The 13,063-nt window shown below is 40.5% G+C and overlaps 1 protein-coding gene across 3 annotated transcripts in view; it reads right to left on the bottom strand.

The window, feature by feature from the left end:
• Positions 1 to 25: 25 nt before the first annotated feature.
• The window catches only part of LOC146582888 (transcription initiation factor TFIID subunit 4), a 107,372-nt gene continuing 94,334 nt past the window's right edge, over positions 26 to 13,063 (bottom strand). For all 3 annotated transcript variants that reach the window (XM_085249200.1, XM_085249125.1, XM_085249042.1), the window contains one exon: positions 26 to 2,279. In XM_085249200.1, the coding sequence (XP_085105326.1) occupies positions 2,106 to 2,279 (174 nt within the window). In that variant the 3' untranslated portion in view covers positions 26 to 2,105. The remainder of the gene's footprint in view (positions 2,280 to 13,063) is intronic.

Here is a 13,063-nt window from a genome sequence, read left to right on the forward strand (position 1 = left end):
AAAGATGAAACTGGAAAAAGTCGTCTTTTCAGTTTAGTAAACAGCTTATTTATTCCTTTACAAAATAGGTACAAATACATAAGTATTGTTTTTCACACAAACAGGAAATTTTCAAGATATATACAAGAGTTTACCAAAAATAACGTGGTTCTAATAAACACATAGTTTTGTAAACAATATTTACAAATCATCCTTACACTGAAATGTATTTCCTCCATCTGTTTACACAGGAATATTGTCCTAATATTTTGGCTAAAAAGCTGTAGTAGTAGTTGTTGTTGTTCTAGGAGTAGTAGTAGCAGTAGCAGTAGAAATGCCCTCCTGTGAAACGACCGGAAACCATAGAAATAATTCATAAAATCATCTGAAATCACTACAATAAGTACTGTTGTGCTTGTTTTTAAAACATGGTATTTTAGAGATAAAGTTTATGAAAATGTCTTGAGCATAAAAGCCAATCTAAAAAAAAAGCAGAACAGATCAAATATATTAATTGTTAAAAAATAAGTGTCTTTTGACAGAAAGTGGCAAATACTGTTTCTTTGCTATAATACAATGACAGCTTTCAGTTGTCAGGTAAAATAGATATCAAAAAAGTGCCGTCAAAATTTACAATGCACGACTTTTGCAAATGTCATCCATATTTAAATAAATTTCAAAATGACAAGAAAAGCTGCATAGAGGCCAAAATGTTTAGTTAAATAGCGAAAACAAACAACAACAAAAACCCATAATGAATGCCATTACATAACACATTAAGGAATGGGGGGATGAAAGTAATTATGACGAAAATGCAAGACATGTAAAAAGGACTTTCTGGTCAAATAGTGTTCGTCAGTCAGTGATATTGCAGAAAAGACAACAACAGAAACAAATCAGAGCCGCTTGCTTCAGTTTACCATTAGTTTGTTGCTGTGACATTATATTTTGGATCAAATGTCACACAAATATAAATGTTGTGCACTAAAACATCTCATGGATTAATTTGGCCATTCAATTAATTAAGTGAGGGTGTGGGTTGCTTTGAAATAGTTAAAAAGTGTTTTTGCCAAACATCAGTAATGTACAGAAAGAACTATGAACGTGGATGATAGAGGAATGTCTGTTTTCATTCTCCCATGCCACTGATGCACTCAGAATAACAGCAAAATTGACCTTCATAAACCATTACTGTGGGCATGATACCATAAGACAAATTACAAACAGCTAGTCATAAAACAATGTTCACATTATGTGTTTAAAAAATACTGACTCACTCAACAAGGGAAACCAGTCTGAAACTGGTGTCACATAGTGCTGTATGTGTTTTTTTGTTAAATGACCTTTCAAGAAGGCTCAAGAGGCGTCTCCTTTGTAACAACACTCTACAGAATATACCATCTAAATTTGACTCTTTCAAAGCACATGGTTGTACAAAACATCAGGTTTCATAATATTGACACATGGATTATTCCTTTTCTTACAAAGCTTACATGTGATAAAAATATACATGCTGTAAAATAATTCAAAAAGAACTATTTACACATATAGTAAGGAAATTGAATTTACTGCTGTTATTTGGAATCTGGATGTTTCAGAATCATGAGTTGGTCTAGAAATCTGTAAAGTCCCACTTATTAGGTTCAGCTAGACTACATTCATTGAACTGTGTTCAACAAATAACTCATGGATAATATTGTAGGCTGTATCAATATGCTATTATATTTTCTTAGCCAAGGAAATTTCTACTTTAAGGTGGTTCACTGAAGCTTCTGCCAAGAATGTCAAACAAACATGGAAGAAGGTCTTGGTCAAGTCCTATGACGTAAACACATCATTCCTCTGGCAAATCAAACTTCAGCAATAGGAAATGATGGGGCCCTTAAACTGAATGATCTAACTACACACTGTGAAGCTAAAGGAGAAGACACGGAACACCAGTTTTATTTTTATTTTTTTTTCCTGTCTATATCTCTCTCACTTTCTTTCTTGTTATTAAAAGCTACATCAAACATCACACTACAATACATATGGAGACACAGAGCTGAAACATTAGACCTGATCTGAAGGCACGTGGCTGGGAAGGAGGAGGAGGTGGTTGAGGTGGGCGCTGAGTGGAGCAGAGGCTACTTGAGCAGGGCACGGTAAAGGAGGAGCGAGTGGGCGGTCTCTCTCTCCTGCTCCATGTAGAAAATTAAGTCCCTGAGGTTGACACGAGTGATGCGCTGCCGTGTATACTGGCGTGATGAGGTGGATGGGGCGGATGAGCTGGCTGGGGAGCCTGCCGTACTGCCGGAAACCTGGAGACAATGCAGAGGTCGAAAGGTGAAATGAAATAACTCATACGATATGTCGATGCTTTTCATCAAGTGCTATATTATCCATGTAAAAGCCAGGTTCTGCAGTTCTGCAGCAGTAAAACAGTAAAACCCTCATCCAATTTAAGTAAAAGCGCTTCAAGGTCATCTCCTTGTGCAGCCATACACTGTTCCCAGCACTCCTACTACATTTGGATTGCTGTCCTTTTGAACCCTTTTACTTTTGCATTTCAAACATGTATCGAGAGCTAACATCAACTTTTATACCATAATGGTTCAGCTTTCATATTGAGGTTGAGAGCTACATCTCGACAAGGCAAACTTGCTAGATTTTGTTTCTTGTCTCAAGAGGGCACGCAGCATCCTACGGGACTGCACACACCCAGGACACCGGGTGTTTAAGCTGCTGCCGTCTGGCAGGAGGTTCAGGCTGCTGAGGTCCCGAACAAATAGACTCAAGGACAGCTTTTACAACAGGGCAATAGCCCTGATCAATGTAAATAGCTGACCTGACTGGATACCTCCCTGGACTTTTTAGGGGGAGGTAACAATGTTTAAAACGATAACAATAATATTTATATTTATAACAAGGTGCAATAATAATTAATGTGCAATAATAACAGTGTGCAATACACATACACTTATTCTTCTTTTTTATACTAAGTTAATATACTGTGTTGTGTTGTTTGTTACGTTGTGATGTGTCATATCGTGTCGTGTTGTGTTATATGTAGTGCCGACGTAGGACAGTTTTTCCAATTTCATTGTACTACTGTACTATGTATGACTGTGCAATGACAATAAAGAGTTATCTTATCTTATCTTATCTTGTGACTTCTTCCCCTAAAATAAAACTCAAATTGAAAGGTCTCTTTTATGACACAGTGGATCCATGCTTTCTAAACAAATGCAACGTGCATCTTAGAATGTGAGCATTGTAGCAGGCTGACATTATGGCTTAGTCACACTACAGTAAAAACATAACGGTCCCCTTGTAACTAAGAAAAGTTGGTGGTCAATATTGATTTTTTTTTGTGTGCATTTCATCACCAAAGAGTTTGGATGATCAACTGATTGCCCAGACATTACACATGCAAAACCTTCAAGCTCTGGGCAGCCACTTTGAATTGTGAGGCGACTGCATGGGTCGCCTGGGGGTAGGCAGCCTGTCTCTGAATTACTACAGTCCGACTCAGTCAGACTGCAATTACTTTCAGACAGATTGACAAAGATTTGCAAATAACTGACGTTTAATTTATAAATGCAAACAGATTGCAAATATTTTGCAGTAAATCTGGTTCCATCTGCACTGATAAGCACATCTCATCTGCAATGTGTCTCTTTGCAAAAAAGGGGACTCAACTCAACTGGTTGCCAGCTGGCTGTATTTTTGTTATATTTCTATATAACAAGAAGCTTGCCATGTGCCTATGCCATTCAGCAGATAAAGAGGTTTGCAATTTTGCATTAATTTATCACAGTTAATTGCCATATGGCCACACAGAGACCACGCAATTGCCCACTTGACCCCATTTAATCGCAAACTGATAGGTTGATGACAGATTTACTCAATCGTATTTTACTTTCTAGCAACTCATTTGTGACTTTGTAGGAATCATGCAGCTAAAAAGAGAAGAGAATACTTTTGTTTTTGAATGGCAAATTGTGATAAGTTAAATTGTGGTGTGTAATGATCGATTTTTGATCCCACATTGGTGTCTGTTTGTGTACTTTGGCTATGCAAAGAGAGGGATTGTGGGAATTCAACTAATGCGGCAGCTACATTGCATGTAATGTAGCTGTTGCCATTGGATGGTTGTTGTTGTTTTTTTCATTTAAAAGGCCAAAAGCATAACAGATGGCCAACTGGTTGAAAGGTTGGCTTGAACAGAATGGGACAGACAGTAAAGTCCACCACAAAGAAGACAAATTGCAAAAAAGACATCAAAGATAGCATATAGCTCAAATATAGACAGTTTTCATTATTTTTGGTTTCACCTCACTGCAAACAAGCTTTTTGTATGGCTTTTTTTTTTTTACAGCTAAGCTAAACTCCCAACTTAACCTAGAGTAGCCCAGTTTACTGGTTGTTCTACGTATTTTTGACACTGTCCCTTGGTGACAGTGCAGCTACAGTTACAACATGTACATATGGGTCTGCAAAGCCCTGTATACCACCTCCTATCAGTGCACCACCATGCTGTGACCTCAACACAAACCCCAAACTCAGTATGACTTTTTTTATTGTTCCTTTTACTAAGAGTTTTTCCCTCACTTTCTTTTCTGTAAGTCTTTGGAACAGTTTCTATAGTAAAACACAAAACTGTTTAGAGTCAAGCAATATGTGGTTTCCATTCAGAAAATAAAGTAATCTTTGTTCAATGGCAAACACATTGACAGTATCAATAGTAAGGAATGTGGCCTCTAAGCAAGTATACACCTCCAATAAAGAAAAATAATCTGTCTCGAAGAGCTGGATGAGATCAAAAGACACTAATAATGTCCAAATCTTCAGGTGCAGGCAAATGTTCAAAAAAAAATTCTTTAAACTTACAAAACAAAACATTGGCAACATGCACCAAAGGCCACATTTTTGCTCATGTATGTTTTATGGCTCTTTACATTGCCTGGACTATGAACAGATTTTTCCTCTAAATAAACAACTCTGCTGACATAGATCTTAGCTGACGTTCCAGTCTGAAATGGAGACCTTGTTGTTTGTATTTGATCCAGGAAAAAGGAGAACGATAAAAAAACAGGGAGTATATACAGAGGCTGATACAAATCAAGAGATGCATTTACATTTGGAAATGAGAAACACTGGGAAACAAATCCAGCGAGTGCCCACTTTTCACCCAGGCACAGAGAAATAAGACAGACATTTCAGTCAGGAACACCCTCTCATAATTACATTGATTGCACCACTCTGTAAACACAGAGTACAGACAGGCCTTAACTGCAAACATATGATGGGTATGAATTTACAAGAACAAAACCAAAGTCCCTCCAGTACCCACCCCCTCATATGCTTGTGTTTGTGTACAATGTATGATGATGCCTTGTCTCAAATTACCCTTAGAACACATTTTGTCCCTTTTTGGAAGCTGTATGATGATTGAGGCTAGCCAGGCCACTTCTCCTGCCAACTTACCTCAACCACATCTAGGGGCAAGTGGGTACAGCATGCTCCTCAGCACCCTGGGGCACACCAGACCCTCACTTTGGGGAGCAACCCCACTTTAATCAGGTCAATCATAGCTGACCACACGTGAAAGATGGGCCTGCCTACTGCCATGCCAATTACTGCCACTCACAAGTAAGGTTGATGACAGGGCCACAGATTTTACCAATCAAAGCCATCCATCCACCTAGATGGATGGGCAGCACTGGCCACAGGCAGGCAGTCAGTGCTGGGGTGGTGCAGTGGCTAAAGTGGGTGATGGTGGGGTGGAGGGAGGCAGAAAGCACAGACAGATCATGGTCAACAGGTAGTGCACTGCAGATCCCAGAATGCCTTATTCCCTTTGGGGACAAGGGCAGTCGTAAGTGATTGAAATAATACAGGCAGAAAGTCCAGCGCTTATAGAGGAATTCACTCAAAACAGCCTCTCCTCTCCCCTCTGTCTTTATATGCTGTCGTCATAAGGAATGCCAACAACCCAAACAGTGGTATGTTGTTGTCAGTATCTATGGAGACCAATGCCTCTCACCAGTACACACAGGAAATAATGTTGCAGAGGAGGGAGGAGAGGGATGGGCATGGTAAACACCACCGCTAAACAAAGCAGATGGTGGAGTGTCAGTTAGAAAGGGAAGTGAGACATCAATGACTATTCGCTTCTTGTCTAGCAATTACACTGTAATTGTGTTTGAAATTCAATAAAAAAAACAAAATGGTAGACTTTTGTAAGGTCATGGTGGATAAAAAGAAAACGTGAGCAGAGGAAAGAGTACGAGAGCAGAGTCACAAAGACAGACAGAGGAGTACAGCAAAAAGGAAAATCTCAAAATCAGCTTGGCCAAGAAAGATCCATGAGGCAAAAAACAGCATCTGTCATTTTATCTGTGATGGGCACTCGGAGGCATTATGTCATATGACATATCCATCGTACAGAATGCGCAGGGATACTTCGATACATCTCTTCAGACATTTGACTTGTTTGGAGCGGGGGACAGACAGAAAAAACACAGAGAGTGCGGTGGATAGAACCTGAGGAGGGGAGAGCAGAGGCTTTAAAGCTCGTCTGTAATAAGGCCTCTTTTGCTGGCTCTGGTCTTCAGCGACAGTGTGTTGACATACATGACAACGCGCCAATGGTCCAGACACATTATGTTACACTATTTAATTCCCTGTGGTTTCCAGCACATATGCGAATGCACGAAAAAGCAGAAAAAACACGTCTAAATGTGCTTTATCTATCTTGCAATTAGCATAACACACTAAGTGGAAAATAATGAGAGAGGCACTGAAGCACAGGACAAGTCCTGCACATTCTTGGGTTGTGACCCTATAATAAGGCAAAAAATAGTTTCAGCAATTTCTTGTGAAGCTAAACTTCAGATTAGATTTATAAATAGAACATGAATGCATACTTTAAATGACTGAAGTAAGATTTACAGAAGTTATTCACAATAAATATGGCCTGATACCAGACAGAATTTTCAACTTGTTACACTCCATTTCCTTCGTAAGTTTGACAGTTCATCCCCTCTAACGGATTTATATGGGAGAGGAGATTTGATTTTCCCTAAACAATGACTAGAGACCACCTGAATCTAACATCATTTTAAACCAAGAATGGTGCATAGCCACGTCAACACGCTGGTATCACTGTGATTTTAAGAGTGAACTGGAACATATTAAAACTGTTCCACATGTTCCTTCATTTATCTTTTATTTGTTTGTTTAGTAGAGAAACCCACTGTTTCATCTGAGCAGACAGTTTGGCAGAACACACAGATTTCAAGATAATGACAAAGGTAACAACAAATACAAGGCTTGTATTATTTAGTGTTATTATCTTCTTAAGTCCCAATGCAATTATAAAATTATGAGTGAGGACAGATTTCATGAAAATGACAAGGCTGGTGTGTTTGGACATTAATTTTTTTTCTACTTTTATATGATAATCAGAGATTCGTGGAAAAAAAGAATATTTTACCAGAAAGGACAAAGTCAGCAAATCACAATTTCAGATTATCAGATCATATATGGACTGCAAAACTCACTTTAACTTTGACAGAACTAAAATGAATTCATATTTTGCTAAACTTACTTTCAATTCATATTTCTATTTACACTCTCTGTCTTTCTTAATCTTGCCCTTATTTTTGACTTATTATCTCCAGTTGAACAGTAACAGTAGTGGTGCTTGTATGTGTATGCAATTTACATTCAGTCCTTTACTGTTTAAGGGAAAGGGGGTAGGGTAGCGGTGGTGGTGGGTTTCTTGCTGATCTGTGTCTTTGAACCCTGAGTGGCACCTGTGCCTTGATGCCGAAGCCAATATTGGATTTGGCCCAGGTCACACCTTAGGGCGGTGGGTTAATGGCCCATTTGCCAGGCACGCAGAGCTGCTCGGCCCTGCACAGTCCAACCTGCTGTCTCAGCACTCCACTCCTCACGGCAGAAGTTGCAGACAGAGGCTGGGTGGTGAGAGAGGGTGTACTGTATGTACCAGTGTGCGACAACACACTAACAATCACGCTGTATTAACTAAAACTGCAACATGGGGAGAAAACACCGCTTAGCTGTCATGCTAAAAGACAAATACTAGACTCTTGGTTAAGAAAAATAGAAGCTGTTCATAATACAACATTTATCTTTTACTTTGGTGGTGAGATAGCTCTTATGTCTAAGCCTCAGGCAATGAGGACATATATAGAACAACAATGATAGACTGCTGATAACATAGACAAATAAGCGAAGCAAAAGCTAAACCAAGTAGTGTTTTAAAGCTAAAAACTGGGCGGAAGTTAACGATAGCTGCTATTTAGTTATGAAAATTTTCTCTTTCATATTTCGGTCACTCTTAAGAGCACAAAGTCATGATTTAGTGCTCCAATTATATTTGCATTAGGTGTTTAGATCCTTTAAATTGGCTTGCAGGTCCTACTCCTGTTGGGCTTCCTCACATGATGAGTACCTGATGTGCTGACAAACTATCATGCATGCTGGTTGACTGAAGGCCTCGCAGATTTGCTGATTGACAAACTGAAGACCTGACTGTTGGGCTGACTGGCTCAGAGCTTGACTGACTCACTGACCGACCGACTCATTTACTGACTGAAGGGCTGACTAACTGACTGCCTGGTTGACTGACTATGTGCCAGGATGCAAAGCTTTCCCACATGTTTTCCTCCATGCTGCATTTCAGTTGGGGAACGCTGCCTCGTCCCTTCAGTGTTTACAGTGTGTAGCCCAGCCGTGGGAGTGCAGCCCCGCTTCATCTCCACACTCGGCCTGAAACGCCTCTTCTCCGGGCGCCATTAATCAGCAACAGAGACTTTCTCTCTCGCCTCTCCCTTTTCTCGCTCTTCTACGCCCACAGACATGCTGGATGAGGCCATTTTGAAAGAGTTAACAGATGTCGGCTGATTTGCCCCAGGCTTTCTGACATTGCCCGAGTGATGTATTTGATGTGGAGTTTATTCAGCTCTAATAAACGTATAAAGAATTAGAATAATAATTCACAGATGTACATACCCAGATTATATGCCGGAGCTCCCCTTTGAAGCAGACAAGGCAGCCAAGATTAACAGAACCAGGGGAAAGGATGAAAAGGGTTTTGGTTCAGTCCACCAATAATCACAGAGGTCAGAATGGACTAATACCACAGCTTTATGTTCATGCACTGACGCAGATGGCCTTTGTTCCTATCAGAGGTTTCTAAATAAGAGGCAGCCAGTGTCGCCATGCTTTCAAAAATGGAGGCGAGTGAAGCCCATTTGCGATATATTTCTTTTCTTGTCACAAACATGTTATTTTTAATTTGTCATTTTGTGAACAGTAAAAAGAAAAACTAAAAGAATAAAGGGTAAAACACAATGGGACAGGAGTGAGGTCTAGCATTCTGATCATGGCAAAAAGGATGAGGGAATTACTTTCAAAACAAACAACTTCCATTTGCTTCACAACTAAACAACAACAAATCTCAAAAATGGCCAGTTGCAGAGCATCTTAATACCCACATAAACCATAAAAACAGCTACACAGCTCCATGGCAATGCATAGCAACCGTGCAGAATTTCAGTCAAGGAGAAAGAAGGCAAAAAAACACCTTATTACTTCTAACTCCTGCAAGCCATTTTGGTCTCCAAAGGTTTTAGAGCGCCGCAGGCCATGTGTCTGCAGTGTTTCGGGAAATGACTTGCCTTCGCACGAACACTGCTATGTTCTGCAGCACTGCTGCCCCCAGCATCCCCGCTCAATTTCTGTTTAACCCTTTCCTGCCTTCCCTCACACTGACTCACTGCAACAGAGAGCTCACACCCAGCACAATACTGTCACATTGTTCAGCCTCCCACAACCAAAGCGAATCAGACCAGCTTTTTCACGAGCTAACACATTAACTCCACGTCTAATTTGGCTACTTAAGCATGTGATGGCTCTTGAATAACATGGTGCAGGAAAGGCGTAAGGTTACACGAGGAAGAGAAAGACGAAGTAGAAAAAAAAGTGCTCCATTCCACTTGATCTACTACAATGTGCGACACAGTTTGCACACTTGAGTGTGTATCAACGGTGGATTAAATCTGCAAACTCGTTGACACAACACATAATTAAAACATCTTGCTCGAGGTCAGGAATTTTCTAATTAGTAGTGTACTGACAAAGCTGCAATTCCATCGCCCTGAGTCCACAGGTTACTGCTAAGATGAAAGCCGACCCCGGAGCACTATTCTGCAGGGCTGCTCATACAATTCCTCAGAAGACAGTCACAGGGTCACCAAGCTAAACAGTCTGCTGCACCCGGAACCTTACTTCCAAACAAAGAACTTCAAACTTTCCTGCCTGGAAACACAATCTTGCTTTTGTTTCCCCTCTCTCTTTCTTTTCAACCTGAGAGAAACAAAAGATTTTGTGAAGGCAACTAGAGGAAGAAACCATAACACCGTTTTTAATCTTTTTAATTAAAATGCTCTAAGCCTGGCTAGCTGAACAACTTGTTAAATAGTACAAAGGCTTTATTAGGTGGGGCTTTGTAGCTTAAGTTGGCAACCCCGCTTAGGATTTGGGGGTAATAACATTTGTTCACATATTGCCAATTATTATCTGCTAAATGACAGGAAAGCCATATTGTCCACAACCAGAGTAGTACACCAGCAGAACAGCTAACATAACAAGGATCCAGATGGTGCGTTTGTTGCTGTTGTGATTAATAAATCAGTTTTATTTGTCTGAAGATCATAATCCAACCAATAACCCACCAAGCAATGTGTTCAATGTCTTGCTTCTCTGGCACTTTCTATAGTGAGGCACAAGTGGCTACGAAACTGCTAACAGCCTCCCTGATAACCTGGACAATTAACACAGGCCAAGTATCTTTGGCTACATAAAGTATCAGAAGTAGAACTTTTTCAGCATTAAATATTCAAGGCGTTTCATATATAAAATGAACCCAATTAGAGTTAAAATAGGAGAAGTGTAATGAGTCTCTAGTCAGAATGCTTGTCTTCAGAACTACTCGCTAATGAGCCCTTGTTGGTTTTACACACTTTACTTTCAATGGTGTGGCACTGTCATTTCTGCTGGTTTTTAATTTTTAATTCAAGTTGAATGAGAGGGTGGTGACTGAGTTAATAATCAAGGCACCGGGGTGTTTTGCAGCCGATGGATAGCTGGGAGAAGTTGCCAAATGAGGCTTGTGGTCCACCCTTTGATGTCTTTGCGAAACGTTCCAAATAGGAATAACCAGTTAACAAAAGCCTATCGGTTCAGAATGGTATCAAACATAAATGACCATACTAAGAAGAACGCATCCTGCAAATGGCCTAATTAGGGAAAATGGTACACTAGCAAAATAGCATGGCACTGAATAACACAGAACCCATGCGCAATAACAGACACTGACTCAAGCACAGGATGAGACACGAAAAGCAGCACAACAGTTCCCGCTGCTCGGCAGACATGTGCTGTATCCTGAGCTGTCAGTCTTCACATAAATCCTCATATGAGCAGTGACACATTTCACTTACAAGAAAAGGAACACACCAAGGAGCCACAGTAGATTTGCAGATGTAGGGTTTTAGAGAGCACATCTATGGCAGAGGTTCGCGCTATGAATCGGCCCTTGATCTTAAATTGACATTAATGGGGCCATTTTTGACATCACTTAGCCATCACAGGCTCGTTCCCGTGCTGCTGACACTGGTCCCCGTGCACCTGATGCAGCGCCTGCTAAGATGAGCAGCAGGAAAATGGCTGTCTGAAGAGCAGGTCTGATTAAAATCCACGCTCTTCAGGGGAAAGAGTGGAGTTTCATGTTTTATATAGATGGCCCAGAAAGATGAACCAAAACTTAAATAGAGTGTCTCTGTGAACATTCGTGACCCCCAGTGTCACTGTTTTTTATCCAAAAAGCTGAAGGGGAGAAGCTGCCAAAGTTTTCTAAGCTATTCTGAAACAAATCTCTTTACCAGTCTGGGGATTTATGGTGTTAAATCAACTTACAGTAAAGTTACAGTAAAATGCCCGACTTATATTGTACTTCTACTAGTTTTTTTGTTAAGCAAAAAAGTCTTTTGACTAACAATATGGTATGTGACACTTGTCGAAATTCAAATCGTATAGAGTAATATGCAATTAATTTAAAAAATCCAGATGTGTGGGAGGCAAACGGGGTAAAAATGGTTGGCAGCTTTGCAAAATTTCAACGCAGTTAAGGAGCTCCTCATTATGGTTCTGTTGGCACTTTTCTGGAGGCCTCATTCCTCCCATCAGATTGCTCTTCCACAGGCCCAGAAGGCTTACTTCCTACCTGCACAGCATTTTGGCAACCTGCTTTATTATACCACATACAACAGCATCCTTTCCCAAGCAGCTGTGTGTATATATGTGTGTATAGTGCTTATCTACATATTGACTTGGTATAAATCCACACTCTTGTCTGCCATAATAATTACACATCTTGTAAAAGAAAGTACTCAATTCTTCCTGCACCTGAGGCGGGCAGCTGCAGGAGCTACCCTTCGGCGCCCAGCAAACACACCTCCGGCGCTGCCTGGTATCCAAACAGCTTCAGCGTGCACCCAAAGCCATTGCCTTCCATGGTGTAATGGCGCCTTTCTATTAGATTCCAAGTGAAGAGAAAATGCCAACGCAAGCACTGGTAAATGTGTTTCTATGTACTGCAGGAACAAAGCAGTTAGGACCGGCTGAACAGGTAATAAAGACAGCAGGGGCCTGTTTTATAGTTGTCAATGAGTCAAGACCACACACGCATAACTGCACATACCTCGATACAAATGTATACGCAAACACACAACAAAGTCATCATGTGTAGTGACAGAGGCCAGCCCAGGAGGTATGTTTGCATTTTGTGGCTCTCTGGACCTTGTGGTATGTGTATATAAAAATTTTTTCCAAAGGCCAGACAAGCCTTTTAAAGCCAAACCACATCTCATTGCTCAGAAATGCCGTGACATGTAATCAAAATGCTGATGCGGACGATAGGGACCATAGCCAGCTATTCACAACTCCCCCAAAGTTCTATCAGTGGAGGCCGTTCATTAGTCCAACAAATACATAATTTATGCAATCTAAA

The sequence above is a fragment of the Mchenga conophoros genome, linkage group LG1 (genome assembly GCF_057382185.1).
Source record: "Mchenga conophoros isolate Kocher_MC1m ecotype Shallow Benthic linkage group LG1, M_conophoros_male_GT1.1, whole genome shotgun sequence".
In the NCBI taxonomy this organism is placed as follows: domain Eukaryota; kingdom Metazoa; phylum Chordata; class Actinopteri; order Cichliformes; family Cichlidae; genus Mchenga; species Mchenga conophoros.